The sequence below is a fragment of the Phocoena phocoena genome, chromosome 2 (assembly GCF_963924675.1).
Source record: "Phocoena phocoena chromosome 2, mPhoPho1.1, whole genome shotgun sequence".
Taxonomy (NCBI): domain Eukaryota; kingdom Metazoa; phylum Chordata; class Mammalia; order Artiodactyla; family Phocoenidae; genus Phocoena; species Phocoena phocoena.
The window spans coordinates 104,985,723-105,009,127 of NC_089220.1; the positions used below are offsets into that span (position 1 = coordinate 104,985,723).

At 34.8% G+C, this 23,405-nt stretch overlaps 1 protein-coding gene across 4 annotated transcripts in view; it reads right to left on the bottom strand.

Annotated features, from left to right (window-relative positions):
* VPS13C (vacuolar protein sorting 13 homolog C) overlaps positions 1–23,405 on the bottom strand; it is a 173,700-nt gene that overhangs the window by 94,994 nt on the left and 55,301 nt on the right. For all 4 annotated transcript variants that reach the window (XM_065872278.1, XM_065872277.1, XM_065872280.1 and 1 more), the window contains 9 exons: positions 12,999–13,141; positions 12,002–12,194; positions 10,683–10,797; positions 9,974–10,110; positions 8,662–8,785; positions 7,212–7,329; positions 4,439–4,568; positions 3,578–3,656; positions 2,780–2,919 (listed from right to left, as the gene is read on the bottom strand). In XM_065872278.1, the coding sequence (XP_065728350.1) occupies positions 2,780–2,919; positions 3,578–3,656; positions 4,439–4,568; positions 7,212–7,329; positions 8,662–8,785; positions 9,974–10,110; positions 10,683–10,797; positions 12,002–12,194; positions 12,999–13,141 (1,179 nt within the window). The remainder of the gene's footprint in view (positions 1–2,779; positions 2,920–3,577; positions 3,657–4,438; positions 4,569–7,211; positions 7,330–8,661; positions 8,786–9,973; positions 10,111–10,682; positions 10,798–12,001; positions 12,195–12,998; positions 13,142–23,405) is intronic.

The following is a 23,405-nucleotide window of genomic DNA, read 5'->3' on the forward strand; positions in this document are numbered from 1 at the left end:
GAGAGTCCGCCTGACGATGCAGGGGACACAGGTTCGTGGCCTAGTCTGGGAAGATCCCACATGCCGCAGAGTGGCTGGGCCCGTGAGCCATGGCCACTGGGCCTGCGCGTCCAGAGCCTGTGCCCCGCAACGGGAGCGGCCATAGCAGTGAGAGGCCCGTATACCGCAAAAAAAGGCCATGAAACTTCCACCTGGGATTTCTCATTCTGGGGGAAGCTAGTTGCCATGTAAAAAGTTCAACTACCCTGAAGCTGCCATGGTCAGGAGGCCGTGAGTTGGTACTGTGGTCAGAAGTCCCAGCCAAGGTCCCAGCCAACATCCAGCACCAACCGCCAGCCTCATGAGTGAGCCATGAGGCCCACTGAGAGCTCGGGTCACTGCTACACTAGTCAAATGTGACTGAAGGCATGTGAAAGACTACATGCAAAAATGACTAAGCTGGGCCCTTCCACAATCCCTAACCCACAAAACTATTAGCAAGATAAAATAGCTGTTTTGATAAAAATAGTTGTTTTGAACTATCAGATTTTGGGGAAACCTATAAGCCAGCCACAATAACTGGAAAAATATAAATGCTGAAAAAAAAGCAAAAACTAATATTATTAGCAGTGATATAATCATATACCTAAGAAAAATCAGGAGCGTCAACTGAAAAACAGAAACAATAAAACAGTACAGTAAGATATTCAGTACTGAATTGATATACAAAAATAAATTTCAAATAAATCAATGATTTAAATGAAAGCATTAAAATCATAAAATAATAAATAAAATCATGGGTAAATATTTTTGTAATGGAGGATAATTTTCTAAACACACACTAAAACTAGAATATAAAGAAAAAATTAGATTTCACCACAGAAATATTTAAAACTTCGGAATGGCAAAAAAAGGTCAAATTGGGAAAAATATTTCAAACAGCACTATTTTTTCTTAGATGATTTTGATTGTTTATGACTTTAGTTCATTCATTCAATACTCAATAAAATATTTATTGAGCATCATCTTCCATGTATGAGGGTGTGCCAGCCACTAAGAACATCAAAATGACCAGGACAGACAAAGTCCTTGTCTTCAAGAAGCTTACATTCTAGGGAGGATGGGGAAAAGAAAAGGTTGCTATTTTGTGTTGTGTGGTCAGGCCTTTCCAATAAGATGGCATTTCTAAAGGAAGTAAAGAAGCAAGTCATGCAAGAAAAGAGTTTTCCAGGCAAAGGAACCAGCAAGCACAAAGAATATGCTTTGGTATACAAGAAAGAACAAAAGGCAAGTGTAAGCTCCATGTGGAAGAACTCTGCTTACTGCTGTAGCTCTAGTATCTAAAACAATGCCTGGTACATGACAACACTTGATAAACATTTATGGAAGGAATAAATGAAATATGGCTGAAGCAAAATGAGCAAGGAAGAAGAGAACAGCAGATGAAGCCAAAGAAGTCACATGGTGTGACTTGTAGGCCATGGGAAGAATTTAGCCCTTTACTGTGAGTGACATGGGAAGCCTGTGTTAGGGTTATGAGCAAAGCAATGGCATGAACTGACTTTGCCTTTAAAACAACCACTCTAGGGACTTCCCTGGTGGTCCAGTGGTGAAGAGTCCGCCTTCCAATGCAAGGCACACAGCTCGATCCCTGGTCGGGGAACTGAAATCCCACATGGCATGGGGCAACTGGTCGGGGAACTGAAATCCCACATGCCTCAACTAGAAAGAGAAAACCTGCACGCCACAACTAGAGAGAAGCCTGCATGCCACAACAAAAGATCCCGCATACCACAACTAACACCCAATGCAGTCAAAAAGATAAATATTTTTTTAAGAAAAGATTAAAAATAGTATCACTCTAGCTACAGAACAGAGTACATGATGGAAGCAGAGAGACAAGAGGCCACTGCAATAGTCCAATCAAGATATGATGGTGACGTGGACAGTGCAATAGCTGTGGAAGGGAAGAGCAATCATTTGAATACATTTTGAAGGTAAAGTCAAGGGGTTTTCTGATATGTTAGACGGGAGTATGAGAGAAAGAGAGAAGTCAAAGAAGTCTAAACATGGAGAACATATCTTTCTTTAAACAAATACCAATAATACTTAGATATAAAGCAGTCAGTAAGAAATACCTCCTTTTTATACCTTTTGTTTTATTTCAAAGCAATGCGTATTCATTTAAAAAATTTTTAATATATATAAAAGCAAACAGGTGGGAATGAAAAACTATAATCCCACCACACAGAGATGAACACTGTCATTTATTTAAAAAAAAGTGTGTATGTGTGTGTTTATTTTCTAAATGGAATCATAATATCCTTGGAATTGTAATCGCTTTTTTTTTTCCCCAAATAAAGATATGCGGTGACCATCTCTCGATGTCGATGTTTTCTTTTATTACTACCAGACTTTCAATGGCTGTAAAAGCCATGTTGCAAATTTAGGTTGCTTACATTTTTCTAAATTATAAACATGACAATAAACTATATTATTTGGCTTAAAAGTTGAAAAATATTAAACATGTCACAGAAATTTTCTACAGAAAAGAAAATCCTAACTAAGAGTCCTGAGCTTTTCCAGAATAGATCAGATATACCACAGATCATATTTGTATCAGTTTTTACAAAATAACATTTCATTTTCTTAGAAGTATGTGTGTGTGTGTGGGGTGGCAGTAGGGAAGATAGAGTACCACATTTTAAATATACTTAATGTTTGGGTCTAGCATGAGACAGTTTATAAGGACAGCAGTAACAAGAATATATTTGTTTATGGACAAAACAAATATACATACTTCTTTAACTTCAAACTTCAGTAGAAGATTAATGAGCTCCTCATTTGGGGCCTCAGCAACCTTTTTTATGTCTGACACTTTCATACTTTTACCAGTCTGTGTGTCTCCATCCTCAGCATCAAAATACTCATCATCTGACTCTAAAGGAAGAAGACAATTGACTTGAGGGAATGTCCATCGAAAACTGCATAAAACACTCAAACTGAAATCTCTCAAAAGTAAAATTCATTTATTAGACATAACCTTCATATTCAGAATCAGAATATAGCTTCTTTCTAAGTCCCACAGAGTGACTCAACCTGGCATGGGATAATCATATATAAACTCAAACAGCCCTTCTATTTTCTTCTTCAACACTTCTGATTGTTTTTCACTTTAGTTTATTCATTCAATTTTCAATAAAATATTTACTGGGTATCATCTATCACATATCCATCTGTACTAACCACTAAGGACACCAGGGTGACCAGGACAGACATTATCCTTGTCCTCATAAAGTTTACATTCTAGTTCAAAATGAAAAAAGATCAGTTAGACCAGAGATAGAGAAAAGAATCAAGTAGAGATCAGGGCAAAAAAAAGCAGCTTATTTAGAATCTTAAACACTGTCAATCACAAAAATACTTTTATTCAAACAAAGAAACTTGGCCTTAAATAAAAATAAATGACTCAAAGTCTCACTGTTGCTTAGTAGCACAACTAGAAATAAAGCCAGTAAACTACTATAACACTTTCACTTTATTTTCTGAAAAGTTTATCTCTAGGTTTGGTTAATAGAGAACATTTTACCTTCCTCACCTGATTCCACTCCATCTAGCAACAGTGGCGCACCAAGTAGGCCTTTTGTACTAGCTGGTGTAATAGGAATTGAGGATACCTAGAAAATAATACAAAAAGTTTTCTAAACATACTAATTTAGCAGGATTAAATGTACATAAATGAGAGAAATACTGAAAAAGTAATAGAGGATAGAGAGAAATGGAAAGACACATACACAGCACACAAATCTTCCAACAAAGAACGTTATGCAATCAACTAATGGCTGGCTGGAGTTTACTTATTATTAAGACCACCACCTGCATTTACAAGGGCAGAACCATGTATAACTCTAGTAGGTAAGTCTATTGCTGTCTATTACAATATTAATTATACATCTTTTTGACAGGTCCCTCGAAAATGGTATCGACATTAGTTGGCTCTCAAATTTCATTTCAAAGTAAATGGAAGTCCAACATTTATGTTGTAAAGATCAATTCCAAGTAAAGTGATCTAGAACTTTTAAGTCTAACATATAAGAAGATTTTATAATGATCATTTTATTTTGCAACATTTTAAAGATTTCTATATTTAGCTTTATTTAAAACACATTTCCTAAATTTGAAAAACATTTTTCCTTTCATTTATGTATCTTTCTTTCCATTATTTCCTATAACAGACTTTCTACCACCACTCCAAAATGAAAATAGGCTAGTCTTTATTTATTCAATGCCATATGCAGTTCTGTACAGAATCAACCACATTAAACCTCAAAAATGTATCAAATAAAGGAAACTGGCCCTAAACAATACTGAAAAACAAAACAGCTCACAAAAAGATGAAAAAAAAATCACCATATATACAAATATAAAGATATTTAGCTTTTTTATTATCTCCATTTACCTGTCTCTCTGGAGACTGTGCAGATGATTTCTGTGGCAAGGGTATACTGTTAATCAAATGTAGCATGTCTTTCATCTTCTGATCAGAAATTCTCACATGCATCAGAGGAAGCCCTCCAGATACTTTAAATCTAAAAACATAATTAATTCAACTATAAGGTTTCAAGGTCCAGCTTCTCTATACTATGGAGGTGGGGAAGGGAATGGAGAAGAGACTACATTCTGGGGTCAAAGTTACTTTGGATATGTTTTAATCTAATTACATTAATGCCTCAACATTGTCAGGGAATGGGAAGCTCTATGTAAGCCAAGTTTTGTATCCTTCTTAAGCAGCCAAACCTTAAGTTAACTAATTTTTAGGAAGACATTTTCAAATGTTTTAAAACCTAAAACACTATACATAACATTTCCTGGTATCAAAAATTTCTCATTCTGAACATCAAAGAGTACCCCATCATTCTCTATCCCCTCACCTCCCATTATTTCCTTTCATAGCATTTATCAGCACCTGACATAGCATATGTATACTTGTTTATGTCTCCTCTGGTTAAAATATAAGCTCCATGAGAAGGCTATCTGTTTTACTTACTGCTGAATGGCTGTTGTGCTTTCATCAGGTGCTTACTTTTGAGCACGTGCTTCTCTTCTGCTTCCCTATTACAACTAACTGCCTGGGTTTGCTTGTCCTAACAACTTTGTGGCAGCTATCAGCTGCTCATAAAGCTCTTTTCAGGTTGTTTATCTTTGACTTCCTAACTAAGCTGTGAACAGCTCAAGCGGACAGATGCCTAACTACTAAACGAAGAATGATTTTTCTGTATAATGCAACCACTAATGTTCAAAAGAGGCCAGTTAGCTGTTCCTACCTCAAAGGATTGAACTTTCTGTGAAAGTACTCTGTAAATTAAAAGCACTGTAAAAATGTGAGATGCTTCTTTATTATTTCTGAAACATTGCATAAAACTAATATCATCCCAAATAGAGGGACTAGATAAACCCTCCCAACTAAAATAACTAAAATAATGGACAAAATATGTGAAACAACTGTTTCAAAGACACTGGACATCAGTCAACAAAGGAAAGTTGAAAGATGGGAAACAAATGACTGAAGTTGTACAAATACCCAGTCTACTGACTGAAGAGTTTCAAAATGTGTAGGGCACAGTTAAGCAGCATTTCAAGGGAAATTTAAAGCACTAAATGCCTGTATTAGAAAAGAAGAAAGGTCTCAATTGAATGGTCTCAGCTTCCATCTTAAGAAACTAGGAGAGTAAAACAAATGAAACCCAAAGTAAGCAAAACAAAAAAGCAATACTGTATGTGAGAGTGGAAATCAACGAAATAAAAAACAAATACAATAGAGAAAATATTTGAAACCAAAAGCTGATTCTTTCAGAAGATCAACAAAATTGATAAACCTCTAACCAGACTGATCAGAAAAAACAGAGAAAAGGTACAAGTTACTAATATCAAGAGTGAGAGAAACAGCAACACTACAAATTCTCCAGGTATTAAAAAGGTAAGATGGAAATATTATGAACAATTTTAAAACAATAAACTCAACAACTAAGACATGAAAGACAAACTTTTTCATTGCAATGCAAGCTATCAAAGATCACTCAAAAAAACAGATAATCTGAACAGCCGTATATCTATTAAAGAAATTGAATTTAAGTTAAAGAAACTTAATTTGTAGTTAAAAACCCTCCCCCAAAAAAGAAAACTCCAGGCCCAGGTGGCTTCACGGGCGAATTCTACCAAACATATAAGAAGGAAAAAATACCAATTCTACACAACTTCCCTCTATGAAGCCTGATACATTGATGCCAAAACAAGAAAATAAAAGCACAGATCAATATCCCTCATAAACAGAAAAGTAAGGTTTTAAAACTTCATAACAAAATTTTAGCAAGCCAAGTCCAACATTTAAAAAAAATAATACATTACTACTAAAAGAGCTTTATCTAGTAATGCACAGTTGGTTTAACCTCCAACTGATAAAGAGTATCAATGAACTAAAGACACACATACGAATAAATCTCTAATCAATTATACTGAATGAAAGAAGTCAAAAAAAAAAGAATTACAACTCTATGATTTTATTTATATAAAATTCTAGAAAACTCTAACAAACCTTTAGTGTCAGAAAGATCAGTGTTGCCTGGGGATTGAAGGGAGAGGAGTTAGCAGGTAGGGATGTGAGGGAGAGAATACAATGGGACACAAGGACTTTTGAGGATGATGGATGTGTTCATTATCTTGACTATGGTGATGGTTTCATAGATAAATACTTACGTCAAAACTTATCAAAATGTACACTTTAAACAAACATAGCATATTAAACGTCAATAATACTTCAACAAAACTGTTATTAAGAAGGCAGCAGATAATTTCATAATTATCTACTTAAATTCAAAATTCAGTTTCTACTTTCCATTCCCATAGATTATTCTCAAGATTTTATATGGTTCCATAATCAAAAGAGCCTATAATTTTTGAAGATTTTATATTTCAGTATTGAACCTTGAATTCGATCCATTCAAAAACAGGAATAACCAACTTTCACAAAATGTAAAAGCCCAAGTACTTCTGAAATAAGAGAGGTGATATATAATTCAAATAAACATTTCCTTTAAAATGTATTTCTGCTGTAAGATAATCATTATTTTTTTCTGTCCTTCAGAAATCTAGCTTTGCTTTCTTAAAATTCAGTAACTGATGCAGATATATTTCACCTTGTTGATTTTATAATATAAAGGAAACTCATACATTACCTAGCCATTCTAATGTCTTTTTCCACCATTGCCTTGGCCAACTCAACATGAATATCCATGGGTTGCAATATATGCATAGTTGATGGATGCTGAAATCGACACTTTTTCCAGTTTTCATCTTAAAAAAATTTTTTAAATTAAATGACTAGTTTTTATTAGTTTTAGATTATCAGATGTTCTATGGAAAAGTAACCTATTAGAAAATAATTAACAAATATATTCAATGATGACTTTTACTTCTTTCAACATACAAGCTAAATGACCTATATTTTTTAACACAGATCGAAAAAAGTCAAAGACTATGATATAAAAATAATTTTAAACATTTATTTGAAGAATGTTTTCTAATAACATCTTACATTTTAAAGCAAACAGGGAAAACAACCTAAGAATTTACTGCCTTGATTCCAGAATTAGAGATCAAGGTTGGGGGGTTGCAGTGAAAAAAGGAAAAAACAGGGAAAGACAAGAAAAAAAAGAGGTTTCTGGGGGTCCTAAGTGCAATAATTCTAAAGCAAAAATGAGTTTTATCAAGCAAGATTTTATGACAAAATCTTCCAAATAAGAAGGTTCCAAAGACAGACTTCCAATGACTGAAAGAACTCTACACAGATCTTAACTGATGGCAATGAATGGACATTTTTTATTGCTTATAATTCAAACAATTATTATTAAGTACATACAAAAGAAAAGGCAGCTTTAATGGTCTGTATAGGTACTTCTCTTCAAGGAATTAATAGGCTCAATCTATAAAACTACGTAGAGCATTATATATTTACATTTTAATAAATCTCATCACTCCCACTATAGTATACATTCTGCACACAGAAACTATGTCCTTTCCTTCAGTGACCTACCACAGAGTGATATACTCAAGGATATTTTGCAAATATCTATTATTGCTTCTAGAAACTAAAGAAATACAGAGAACCAACAATCTTCATTTAAGCAGTAGAAACCACCAAACCTTTTGGAAAATAATTAAATTCACTACTTTTAGGGTTTAAAGACTATATCCATACTTCTCAGGTATCTACAAAAGTAAAAAACATACTACTACTCAAATAAAGACTAGGCTAATAGTAAAATATTTAAAAATAAAGGCAGCAAGGGAAAACAACATTGAGACATCCCAAACACACTGGGACAGAGGAACATAAGCCAACTGCAACTTCTATTCCATATTCTGGGCAGTTTTATGTCACTTTAAAAAAAACAGGCAATGACTGGACTTAGATTCAAATGGTACTAAGTACCCTAAGATGAACAGCCACATCTCTGTAATTGTGACAAAGATTTTCACTGATGGGCTCCTATTTGGTTCCCTTAAGTGACCAACAGTATATGTGTTCAAATGTTATCAGGGTTGATATACATGTAAACATGCATATCTATTTACCAATGCTACTCAACATAATTTCAAGATCCTGAAAACTGAGCAACAGTTTACCTGCTCTTGCAAAGAGTAGTTGCACACTTTTTATTTCCACATCAAACCTGTCATATGCCTTATCCATTATTTCTTCCAGAGATGAATTACTAGTCTTCTGCAAACCTTGATCTTTACTGTTAAGCTGAAATGGAGAAAAACCTTCAATTTTTTTAACAGAAAAATCTTTATATCAACATACTTTAGTTGTGTTTTCTTAAAGCCTAAATACAATTAAAACATTGCCCTTAATGAATTCATATTTTGCTTAATTTTCTAATAATTATTAGCAAATATTTTATTAGGAATATACCATTTCAGCATACATCTCTATTACGTTTGGGTAACAGGTGCGCAGCACATTTATTTTACATTATTTTATTTTTTGCGGTACATGGGCCTCTCACTGTTGTGGCCTCTCCCGCTGCGGAGCACAGGCTCCGGACGCGCAGGCCCAGCACCCATGGCTCACAGGCCCAGCCGCTCTGCAGCACTCGGGATCCTCCCGGACTGGGGCACGAACCCGCGCCCCCTGCATCGGCAGGCGGACTCTCAATCACTGCGCCACCAGGGAAGCCCCTCAGCACATTTAAATTAATGACAAGATGAGTTACACAGCCGTCTATCTCAAATAACCCGTCTAGACATGCGACTCTTCCTGGCTCTCAGCAGTTGTCACCACTTGTGGCTCAAGCTTCCCTACCAGCTATCCTAAACTCTTCACCATGAAACAGAAGGTTTTATTCCTTCCTCTCCCCACTATATAACTAGAATAATTAGGCCATTAGAATTCAGCTCCAATCTCGATTTGCTTTTCCCTCTTCCTAAAGGAAGCAAGGATCAATTCAGGACATTTTTTGAAATCTTCACTTTTTCTCAAAAGATTGGACTTCTAGGAGGTTCAACACCCAAACCCTTAAGAGTTCTCGTACTCTACTTAGTTGATGTCAGTGATTTAACAAACATATATTCATATCTGTATAATTTTCTATTCTCAAGACATATAAATTAACAAAGAAAACTATGTAATTAGATTCTAGAAACCTAGGAGTGCTTGAAAACTAGGAGTGCTTCTCTCTAATTAGGAAAAGACAGCAGTAAGCCAGTCCTCAATGTCAAATCATCCACCATTTCAGAAAATGTTAGCTGTTGTTTTTTTAATAGCGGTAAGATACATACAAACTGCACAATCTAAGCTAGGCTTGACAAAACGCTGACAAGAAATAAGTCTAGGTTTAGTTTAAGTGAACTCTGAGGGAAAAACAGCATACTGTCAGACAGCTAGCTGCTTAACTGAGCAAAAATGGGCAGACAGAAATGCATATACACCTACCTGAAATGTACCAAAATCTAAGATGAGAAGATCTGACTTTTCATGGTGGAAACCTGTCTGTGGAACTATTAGATACGAGGGCTTCAGATTTATCCTTAAATCAAGAACTTTTCGGGTTTCAATAATATGTGTAAGTCCTAAAAGAAGAAAAAGAAATGATGAAAGATTATGCAGTCAAATTGAAATATGTAATTACATTATTAACAACGAGAATAAGAAGATCACTTTGGAGAAGTTCTTTTCACAGATTAGATTCTCCATTCAGTGTGTAAGGTGAAATTGCATATGGTCAATGAGAAGCAATCATATTGCATAATATAATAAACCCAACACAGCTAGTAGTTTAGCCAGAGATAGAAAAATTCATTATTTCTTTAGTTAAGTAACCATATACAGTAGGTGGCTTAAGATTAGAGGCCATAATGCACAAAAGTATGTATCTTTAAAACTCGATTCACACACAGTACGGTGAACAGTTGCTTAAGAACTGAGACAGGGATGTTTTCCAGCTCAAGTTCACTCTGCAGCACAGGTTCCTGAAGGTAACAGCAGACAGAATCACCTGTGCCCCATATTACTCTCTTTCTCACCCAGTCTGGCAGGTATATTTGACAAAAAACTACCTACACTATTTTAAACATAGTATTTACAGTAGAACAGCAAAAAATTTTGAGAGTTTAGATGACATTTATGCAGTCAAATTCTTTACCTGTAGCTGTTCTCTCTTTAATTTCTTCCAGCTTCATCAATGTAGCTGATGTTATTTGCTCAAGATCTAATCCCCTATTTGACTGAAAGAATTCAACCACTGCATTGATGGTTTTCTGTAAAATCATTTAAAATATAAACAAGTTATACAGAGTACTTTCTATATTACAAAATTTAAAGTTTCAGTTTAATTCTAATCAACTCTGGCTCTGAACTGAGGTGGTACCTCCAAAGACAATCTACCCTACTACATCTCCCTCTGGAGTGAAAGGGAACCTGAAAAAAGGTATAGCCCACTTCACCTTATTGGAAAGGCAACAAATGTGTGCATATCGTTAAGGTGACCTTAAGTATGTTCTACGGTATCACATTGATGTAGCAATGGGGCATTACTTCTAGACTTAGCCTCCAGATTAGAAGGTGAAACTCCACCTCTCTATACTGCAACTGGATTCTCCTGCACTTTGAAGTTTAGAGAGGAAATAAGAAGGCTGTTCAGTCCTTACCTACACCCAAAACTTGAACTTAAATTCAGACATTTTGCAAGAAAGAATGAGTTCTGGGCATTGGATGTAAAATGGTGTGAATGTACTTAACCCTACTGAACTATACACTTAAAAAATGGCTAAGATGGGAAATTATGTTCTATGTATTTTACCACAATTTAAATTTTTTTTAATTTTTTAAAAAAATCACAGAATACAGTAAGTTCTGCCTCCCACCCACACTGTGAATTTACTTCTAAACTGTACAGTAAAAATAAGTCAGGGATCTCAATGACAGAGTGGGGCCAACCTACAAGTGATGGAACGAGTGATACGCAAGATGAGTTAAGAGAGTCTGAATAAAGATGGAGCTACAGATACAGAACTGGAGCGAGCATTTTCAACAGCAAAGAAATGGCAATGATTTTTTCTCACATGAACAGTATCTAAAATTCTTTCATTTGCTGCTGAAGCTTTTTAAATTGGTTCCAAACATTGAAGAGAAAGGGAAAATAAGCAAAAGGAAACTGGGGTAGGAAACTGGTGTGTAGTTATTTGTGAGTAGTTAGCCAGTATAATAAAAACACAGACTTCTTTAAGGGTATATTACTTTTTAAAAAAAATTAACATAAGCATACAGTAGAAAAAAATCTGTAGCATATGAAAAATCAAAATTAACTGCTAAACATGTACTGCTCTTTAATCAAGAAAAAAGTGTCAGTAAACTGAACTGCTAAGTAAATTAAGGTTAAATATGAAAAGGAAAAAAGAAGAAAACCATATGTCAGAAGCATAAGACTTGTTTAATAAGGATTCACTTTCTCCTTGTACTCACAGCATCGTAGATGACCTCCACAGGCTGAGACTGAACAACCAGAGTCTGGTCAGCAGTACTATTCTCTGGATTGGTTTCAAATTCAATTTTAAGCAAGGATGATGCAGTATCGCCAATTGAAGCCACAAGTGATGGTACAATATCTTGCTGTCTCAGACCTGTTATATACCAGTGTTCTAATTTTGCTTCCACCCTACAATCCAGTGCAGAAAAAAGAAGTATTACAAATAAGATCCTTCTAATATAATAGGTTAAAATACAAATTTCTCTTTTAAAAAACTCCTTTGAGAGCCAGGACCATGCCCATCACCCAGAGTTGAAGTCCAAACTCCGTAGCCTAGAATTTAATTACCCACACAATCTGGGGCTTTTTTCTCTGATTTGGTTTATTTTTTTATTCTCCTTATCCTCATGAAAAATCCACTCTGGCCAACTTCAGAACAGTGCAGAACTGCCACACGAATACATGCTATATGGAATACATGCTCATGGAATTCATCTCCCTATTTCATGCCACCCTGCACGCTAAACCCCAGATCTCCAAGTCCAAGTTATTCCCTTCTACAACTGAGCTTGTGTAGCATTAACCCTAAGGTATTTCACATTACAGTACCTTCTTACTTATGAGCTCTCAAATATTATACAGATCTTAAATTAACTTTTTATTTCCTCTCTTATCAACTACAGCATAAACACCTTGAAAACAGAAAGTTACTGTTTCTATGCATAGCCTTCATAGTAACAAATCTATGAATTAAACAGTATACAAGAAATATTTGTGAAGGAAAAAAGGAAGGGGAGAACAAATGATGAGCTCCTCATACAGTTCTGTAACAAAACAAACTCTAATATAAAATGACTATCTTCACACACAAAAGGAAAAGAAATTAGAGACAAACTACTATTAATCAGGTTTTTTTATGCTAAGTAACACTATATTTTTTTTGGCCTGAAGTCAAACATAGAAATAAAAATTAAATAAGTTTTTGAAACTTACTTAAGTGCTTGTGCTCCTGGTCGCTGAGATACTTGGGTGCCAAGGCCAATTATCTGAATTTTCAGTATTTCTGGAATATTTCTGTTTTCTCTTATTGTAACAGAGGTGCTTACTAACTTCAGTGCCACAATATAAGCAACATACTAAATGAAAGAATGAATGAAAATGGTTAAATTTTAAGTAATTCTTTCATTTCTTCATATTGAAATCTGCTAAATTATAAAATGATCTAAAAAAACGTATGTTCATTGTAAAAAAAGAACATTAGAAAACTCAATACAAAATTGCTTGCTTAAATAGGACATTTATAAAAGATTCAAAATTAATTTCTCTTAGTTTTAAAGGTAATAAAAATGAAATCTGATAAAATATTTTGTGGCCTAAAGATTCAATTCAGCAGCTTTCACTAAAGCAAATTAATTCAAACCAATCCTCTAGCTCAAAAACTGAACAAAATAAAAAGAATATCTGCTTGATGACTTTGGAGAGTTAGTAAGACACTGAGAAAAAAAAATTCTGCCCCCAAAATTGATAGGTCAAGAATACAGGTAGGACAGATAACTAAAGAGATGATTCTCATCAAACCACACCAGAAGAGAGGAAGTAAGGAACAAAGAATCTATGAAAGAGTCAGAAGACAATTAACAAAATGTAAATAGTAAACCCTTATATCTCAGTAATTACTTTAAGTGTAAATGAATTAAATTATCCAATCAAAAGACAGACACTGAAAAAATGGATTTTTTTTTTTTTAAAAAAGATACAATGATCTGCTGCCTACAAGAGACTCACTTTAGCTTTAAGGCCACACACAGACTGAGAGTGAAGGGATGGAAAAAGATATTTCAAGCAAACATTAACCAAAAAAGACAGAGTAGCTATATTTACATCAGAAAAAAAAATAGACTTTAAGTTAAAAATAGAAGAGACAAAGAAGGTCATTATATAATGATAAAGGGGTCAATCCATCAAGAAGAGGTAACAACTGTAAATATGCTATGTACTCACTGGAGCACCTAAACATATAAATCAAATACTAACAGAACCAAAAGAAATAGACAGCAATAAAACATTAGTTGGGGACTCCATTCTCAACAAAAGAGATATCATCCAGACAGAATCAATAAGGAAACAATGGATTTGAATAACACTACATGCTAAATGGACCTAAGAGACATAGAGAGAAATTCCACCAAACAGCAGCAGAATAAATACTCTTCTGAAATAAATGGAATATTTTCTAGGATAGATCATACATTAGACCACAAAAAAGTCTCAAAATATTCAAGAAGATACACATTATATCAAGTGTCATTCCAATCACAATGAAATGAAACTAGAAATCAGTAATAATAATAAAAGTACAAAATTCACAAATACACATAAATTAAACAATACACTCCTGAACACACTCCTGGATCAAGGAAGAAATCAAAAGGGAAAATAAAAAGTATCATGAGACAAACAAAAATGGGAACAGGGCTTCCCTGGTGGTGCAGTGGTTGAGAGTCCACCTGCCGATGCAGGGGACATGGGTTCGTGCCCCGATCTGGGAAGATCCCACATGCTGTAGAGCAGCTGGGCCCGTGAGCCATGGCCATAGAGCCTGCATGTCCGGAGCCTGTGCCCCACAACAGGAGAGGCCACAACAGTGAGAGGCCCGCGTATAGAAAAAAAAAAAAAAAAAAGGGAACACAACATACCAAACTTACTGGATGTGGCCAAAGCATTTTTAAGAGGAAAGCTCATAGTGATGAACGCCTACATCAAGAAAAAAGAAAGATCTCAAGTAAACAACCTAAATTTACACCTCAAAGAACTATGAAAGAACAAACTAGGCCCAAAGTTAGAAGAATAAAGGAAATAAACATTACAGCAGAAATAAATGAAAAAGAGAATACAGCAGAAAAACAGAAACACAATGGAGATTAACAAAACCAACAGTTGGTTCTTTGAAACAAAAAGCAAAACTGACAAACCTTTAGATAGACTAACAAAGAAAAAGAGACAACACATATAAATAAAATTATAAATTAAAGAAGAAACATTACAACTGATACCACAAAAATACCAAAGACCATAAGAGTGATTACTATGAACAGCTATCCACCAACAAATTGGAAAACCTAGAAGAAATTGATAAATTCTGAGAAACATAATCTACCAAGAATGAATCATGAACAGAAAATCTGAATAAACCAATAATGAAGGAGATTGAATGAGTAATTAAAAATATCCCAAGAAAAAAAAGCCCAGGACCAAATGTTTTCACTGGTGAATTCTATCAAACATTTAAAGAATCTACACCAATCCTCTCAAACTCCTCAAAAAAAAAACAGAAGAGTAGGAATACTCCCAAACTCATTTTACAAGTCTAGCATTATCCTGATATCAAAGCCAGAAAAGGACACTATGAGAAAAAAAACTACAGGTCAATATCACTTATAAACACAGATACAAAAACTCTCAACAAAATACTATCAAACCAAATTCAGCAGCACAGTAAAAAGATCATATACCACCATCAAGTAGGATTTATCTCTGGGATGTAAGGATTGTTCAACATACGAAAAGAAATTAATGTAATATATCACACAAATAAAAAGATAAAAATCACATGACTATCTCAATAGATTCAGAAAAAGCATTTGACAAAATTCTACATCCATTCACAATAAAAACTCTCAATAAACTGGGTATAGAAGGAATGTACCTCAACATAATAAAGGCCATATATGACAAGCCCACAGATAACACCATACTCAATATTGAAAGGTAAAATGTTCTTCCCCAAGATCACGAACAAGACACGGGTGCCCACTCTCACCACTACCATTAAACATAGCATTTGAAGTCCTAGCCAGAGAAATAAAGCAAAAAAAAAGAAACAAAATGCATCCAAATTGGAAAGGAAGAAGGAAAATTGCCTCTCTATGCACATGATATGTCTTGCGTAGAGAAAATCCTAAAGACTAGACCAAAAAAAGTTAGAACTAATGAAAAAATTCAGTAAAGTTGCAGGATACAAAATTAGCATACAAAAATCATTTGTGTTTCTATACACTAATTTGAAGAAAAAATTTAAGCAATCCCATTTACAACAGCAAAAAAACAGTAAAATAATTAGGAATAAATTTAACAAAGGAAGTGAAAGATATCTACACTTCAAACTATAAGACACTCATGAAAGAAACTGAAGAAAACATAAACAGAAAAGCTATGCTCTGTTTATTGATTGGAAAAATTAATGCTTTTAAAAATGTACATACTACCCAAAGTAATCTATAGATTCAATGCAATCCCTACAAACTCCAATGGCATTTTGCATGGAACCACAAAAGACCCTGAATAGCAAAAGCAATCTTGAAAGGAAAAAAAAAAACCCACAAAGCTAGACTAGGCATAACACTTCATAATTTCAAACTATATTACAAAGCTATAGAAATCAAAACAATATGGTCCTGGCATTAAAACAGACACACAGACCAACAGAACATAATCGAGAGCACACACATAAATCCATGCACATATGGTTAACTAATACTTGAAAAAGAACCCAAGAATACCCAATGGAGAAAAGATAGTCTCTTTATTAAATGGTGCAACAAAAACTGGATATTCACGTGCAAAAGAATGAAACTGGTCCCCTAACTATTTTTTTTAATTCATTTATTTATGGCTGTGTTGGGTTTTCATTGCTGCACACAGGCTTTCACTTGTTGTGGCAAGTGGGGGCTACTCTTCCTTGCAGTGCACAGGTTTCTTATTGTGATGGTTTCTCTCTGTTGCAGAGCATGGGCTCTAGGCACGCAGGCTTCAGTAGTTGTGGCACATGGGCTCAGTAGTTGTGGCTCACAGGCTCTAGAGTGCAGGCTCAGTAGCAGTGGCGCATGGGTTTAGTTGCTCCGCAGCATGTGGGATCTTTCCGGACCAGGGATCGAACCTGTGTCCCCTGCATTGGCAGGTGGATTCTTAACCACTGCACCACCAGGGAAGTCCTTGGTCCCCTATCTTACACCACTCACAAAAATTAACTAGAAATGGGTTAACAACTTAAATGTAAGACCTGAAGCCATAACTCCTAGAAGGAAATGAAAAAGCTCCTTGACAGCAGTCTTGGCAATGATTTTATGGATATGACACTGAAAGCAGAAGCAAGAAAAGCAAAAATAAATAAGCAGAACAACATCAAACTAAAAAGCTTCTGCAGAGAATAAGAAGCAACAAAATGAAAAGGCAACATACAGAATGGGAGAAAATATTTGCAAACCACATATCTGATAAGGAGTTAATAAGAAAAATATAAAAGGAACTCATACAACTCAATAGCAAAAAAAATAATAATAATCCAATTAAAAATTGGGTGAAGGACCTGAATAGGCATTTTTCCAAAGAGGATATTCAAATGGCCAACAGGTATATAAAAAGATGCTCAACATCACTAATCATCAGGGAAATGCAATTCAAAACCACAATGAGGGAGAAGATCAAGATGGCAGAGTAGGAGGATGTGAAATGAATTCAACTACCCAACATGAACACATCAAAATATGTCTACAGGGCTTCCCTGGTGGTGCAGTGGTTGAAAGTCCGCCTGCCGATGCAGGGGACCTGGGTTCGTTCCCCGGTCTGGTAAGATTCCACATGCCGCGGAGCGGCTAGGCCTGTGAGCCATGGCTGCTAAGCCTGTGTGTCCGGAGCCTGTGCTCTGCAACGGGAGAGGCCACAACAGTGAGAGGCCCACGTACTGCAAAAAATATATATATATATGTCTACATGTAAACAATTCTCATTGAAAACTAACTGCAGACTGGCAAAAAGACTCCTGCAAAACCAAGGCTTTAAGAAAGACCCACATAGAATCAGGTGGTAAGGGAAGTCCACTAGTAAAGGCAAATACATAGTAAAGGCTGAGGATCAATCAATTAAGCTATCATGGAGATGAAAAGAAAAAAATTATAAAATCAACTATAACTACAACAATCAGTAAAGGGATAAACATGAAGATGTAAAATATGACATCAAAACACAAAATGTGAAGGAGGGGAGAAAAAAATGTGTATCACTTAGAATGTGCTTGAGCTTAAATGACTTCCTATTTAGAACAAGTAAATATAGTTATAGGTCAACAAACATGAACCTTGCAGTAACCAAAAATCAAAAACCTACAATAGATATATAAAAAATACAGAGTAAGAACACAAGCACAGCACTAAAGAAAATCATCAAACCAAAAGGGAAGAAACTAAAAGAAGAAGAACAGGGAAGAACTACAAAAACACTGGAAAACAAGTAACAAAAAGGCAATAAGTACACACCTATCAATAATTACTTTAAATGTTAACAGACTAAATGCTCCAATCAAAGACAAAGGATGGCTGGTTGGATAAGAAAACAAGACCCATCTTTATGCTGCTTACAAGAAACTCACTTCAGAGCTAAAGACACACACAGACTGAAAGTGAGGGGATGGTAAAAGATATTTCACGCAAATGGAAATGACAAGATATCGAGGGGAGCAATACTCATTTCAGAAAAAACAGACTTTGAAACAAAGTCTATTTAAAAAAGACAAAGGAAGGCATTATATAATGAAAAAGAGATCAATACAAAAATAGAATATAACACTCATTAACATATATACACCAAATACAGGAGCACCGACATATATAAAGCAAATATTAACAGACATAATGCGAGAAACTGACAATAATACAATAGTAGTAGAGGACTTTAACACTCCACTTACATCAATGGACAGATCATCTAGACAGAAAATCAATGAGAAAACAGTGGTCTTAAATGACACAACAGACCAGATGGACTTAATAGATATCTATAGGACATTCCATCCAAAAACAGAAAAATACACATTGTTTTCAAATGCACATGGAATGTTCTCCATGATATATCATATGCTAGCCCACAAAACAAGTCTCAACAAATTTAAGAGGACAGAAATCATATCAAGCAATTCTTCCAAGCACAGTGGTATGAAACTAGAAATCAACTACAGGAAGCAAAGGGGGACAAGCATGAACACATGGAAACTAAACAATATGCTATTAAAAAACCAAAAAGTCAATGAAGAAATCAAAGAGGAAATCATAAAATATCTCCAGACAAACGAAAACGGAAACACAACTCTCCAAAATCTATGGCATGCAGTGAAAGCAGTTCTGAGAGAGGTTTATATCAATACAGGCCTACCTTAAGAAATAAGAAAAATCTCAAATAACCCAACTTACCATCTAAGTAAGAAAAAGAAGACACAAAGACCAAAGTCAGCAGAAGGAAGAACATAATAAAGATCAGAGAGGAAATAAATAAACTAGAGAACAATAACTAGGCTCACCAAGGTGAAAAGAGAGAACCCACACAAACAAAACAAGAAATGGAAGAGGAGAAATAGCAACCATTACCACAGAAATGCAAAAAATCATGAGAATACTATGAACAGTTATATGCCAACAAATTGAACAACTTTTCTAGAAGAAATGGACAAATTTCTAGAAACATACAACCTTCCAAGACTGAATCAAGAAGAAACAGACAATCTGAACAGACTGACCATTAGTAGCAAAATTGAGTTAGTAATCAGAAATCTCCCAGCAAACAAGTACAGAACAAAACAGCTTCATAGCGAAATTCTACGAAACATATAAAGAAGAGTTATCACCTATCCTTCTCAAACTATTCCAAAAAACTGAAGAGGAAGGAACACTCCCAAATTCATTCTCTGAGGCCACCAATACCCTGATACCAAAACCAGACAAAGACACTACAAAAAAAGAAAACTACAGGCTAATATCTCTGATGAATATTGTTGCAAAAGTCCTCAACAATATATTAGCAAACTGAATTCAACAATATATGAAAAGGGTCATACACCATGATCAAGTAGGATTTATTCCAAGGATGTAAGGATGGTTCAATATTCTCAAATCAATCAATATGATACACCACATTAACAAAAGGAAGGATAAGAATCACATAATCATCTCAACAGATGCAGAAAAAGCATTTGACAAAATCCAACATCCATTCATGACAAAACTCTCATCACAGTTGGTACAGTCGGAACATATCTTAACATAATAAAGAGCATTTATGACAAACCCACAGCTAACATCATATTCAATGCCAAAAAGCTAGAAGCTTTTCCTCTAAAATCAGGAACAAGACAGGAATGCCCACTCTCACCACTTCTATTTAACATACCATTGGAAGTCCTAACCACAGCCATCAGACAAGAAAAAGAAATAAAAGGTATCTAAATTGGAAGGGAAGAAGTAAAACTATCACTGTTTTCAGATGACATTACACTATGTATAGAAAAGCCTAAAGCCTCTGCCTAAAAACTCTTAGAACTAATAAATGAATTCAGTAAAGTTGCAGGATAGATGATTAATAAACAGAAATCTATTGCTTTTTTATACACTAGTAATGAATGATCAGGAACAGAATGCAAGGTAACAATCGCATTTAAAATCACACCAAAAAGAATAAAATAGCTTAGGAATAAACTTAACAAAGAAGGTAAGACCTATACTCTGAAAATTATAAAATGCCAATAATGGAAATTGAAGATGATACAAAGAAATGAAAAGATAACCCATGTCCTTAAATTGGAAGAATTAATATTGTTAAAATGGCCATACTACCCAAAGCAATCTACCGATTTAATGTCATCCCTATCAAAGTACCCATAATATTTTTCACAGATCTAGAACAAATAATTCCAAAAGTTATATGGAACCATAAATGACTCCAAATTACCAAAGTAATTTTGAGAAAAAAGAACAAAGCTAGAGGTATCACGCTACCTGATTTCAGAGTATACTACAAAGCTACAGTAATCAAAACGGTATGGTACCTGCATAAAAAGAGATACAGAGATCAACAGAACAGAATAGAGAGCCCAGAAATAAACCCACACACTTACGGTCAATTAATCTATGACAAAAGAGGGAAGGATATACAATAGAGAAAAGACAATCTCTTCAATAAGTGATGCTGGGAAAACTGGGCAGTACATGTAAAAGAATGAAATTAGAACATTTCCTCACCCCACATACAAAAATAAACTCAAAATGGACCGAAAACCTAAATGTAAGACCTGAAACCATAAAACTCACAGAAGAATATTCACAGGCAGAATATTCTCTGACACAAATCACAGCAATATTTGTTTGATCTGTCTCCTAAGGCAAAAGAAACAGAAGCAAAAATAAATAAACAGGCCCTATTAAACTTAGGAAAGGAAACCACTGACAACATGGAAAGGCAACCTACCATATAAGGGAAAATATTTTCAGGTGATATTACCAATAAGGGGTTAATATCCAAAATATATAAACAACTCATACAACTCAATATCAAAAGACAACTAACCTGATTCAAAAAATGGGAAGAACACCTGAGTAGACATTTTTTTCACTGAAGACAGAGATGGCCAAAAGACACATGAAAAAAGGTTCAACATGGCTAATCATCAGAGAAATGCAAGTCAAAACTGAAATGAGATATCACCTCATGCCTGTCAAAATGGTTATTATCAAAAAGTCCACAAATAACAAACAAATGTTGAAGAGGGTGTGGAGAAAAGGGAACCCTCCTACACTATTGGTGGTAATGTAAATTGGTGCAGCCACTATGGAAAACAGCATGGCCATTCCTCAGAAAACTGAAAGTAGAATTGTCATATGATCCAGCAATTCCGCTCCTGGGTGTGTATCTGAAGAAAACGAAAACACTAATTCAAAAAGATACATGCACCCCAATGTTCACAGCAGCAATACATACAATAGCTAGGATATGGAAGCAACCTAAATGTCCATCAACAGATATAGAGAACAAACTAGTGGTTACCAGATGGGCAAGGGAAAGGGGGATGGGCACAAAAGGTTTTTGGAAATTAAAAGGTACAAACTATTATATATAAAATAATAAGCAACAAGAATATACTGTACATCACAGGGAAATATAGTCATTATTTTGTAAGAACTTTAAATGGAGCATAATCTATAAAAAAACTGAATCACCATGATGTACACCTGAAACAAATATAATATTGTAAATCAACTATACTTCAACTAAAAAACATTAATAACTTCATATGGAGGGAAATACATTTGCCAATGTTCTTTAGAAAAAAAAAATAACAAACCACAATGAGATATCACCTCATACCTGTTAGAATGGCTATTATTTTGTACCAATTTATATTCCCATGCTTGTACACTGTGGGTGGGAATGTAAATTGGTATAGTCACTATAAGAACCAGTGAGGAGGCTCCTCAAAAAACTAAATAGAGAAGTACCTTATGATCCAGCAATTCCACTTCTGGATATTTATCTGAAGGAAATGAAATCAATACCTCAAAGAGATACGTGCACTCCCATGTTCACTGAAGCATTATTCACAACAGCCAAGACATTATAACAACCTAGGTGTCCACTGACTGATGAAAAAATAAAGAAAATGTGGTGTGGATATACACAATGGAATATTATTTAGCCATAAAAAGGAAGGAAATCCTGCAACAACATGGATGTAGCTTGAGGACATTATGCTAAGTAAAGTAAGTTGAACAGAGAAAGACAAATACTGTACAGTCTCACTTATATGTGGAATCTAAAAAGACCAGAGAATAGACTGGTGGTTGCCAGGAACAGGGAGCAGGGTATGGGGGAAATTGGTGAAGGTAGTCAAAGGTACAAACTTCCAGTTATAAAATGACTAATTTCTAGGGATGTAATGTAATTTAACAAATACATAAAAGACTCCTACAAACCAATAAGAAAAAGACAACCCAATAATGAACAAGAGACTCAAAAGCTACTTCACAAAAAAGGATATCTATCAGGCCTACAACAGTACAAGAAAGTGAAAAACCTCTTCAGTCATCCAGAAAACACAAATTAAAACCACAATGAAATACTACATACTAACCATTTAGAATGGATAAATTCAAAAGACTGATGATGGTAAGAGTTGGTAAAGATGTGGAACAATAAGAATCCTCATATACCACTGATGGAAATGTTTTTCACATTGGAAAAGTATTTAGCAGAATCTATTAAAGTTAAACATACTTATATCCTATGATACACCAATTCTACTCCTAAGGATATACTGAGCAGAAAATCTCATATGCCCACTAAAAGACATTTACAAGAAGTTAACAGCAGCATAACAACAAAAAAACAAAAACAACCCAAATGCCCATAAACAAAAGTATGAATAAATAAGTTGTGGTATTTTCAAATGAAAATACCTACACAACAATGAAAGTGAGCAGAATACACACAGTGAAACAACAGAGATAGATCTCACAGTAATGCCCTATCTATTGCACAGTCTATAATTTAACCGATAGTAATTACACAGCTGTTCTTTATGAC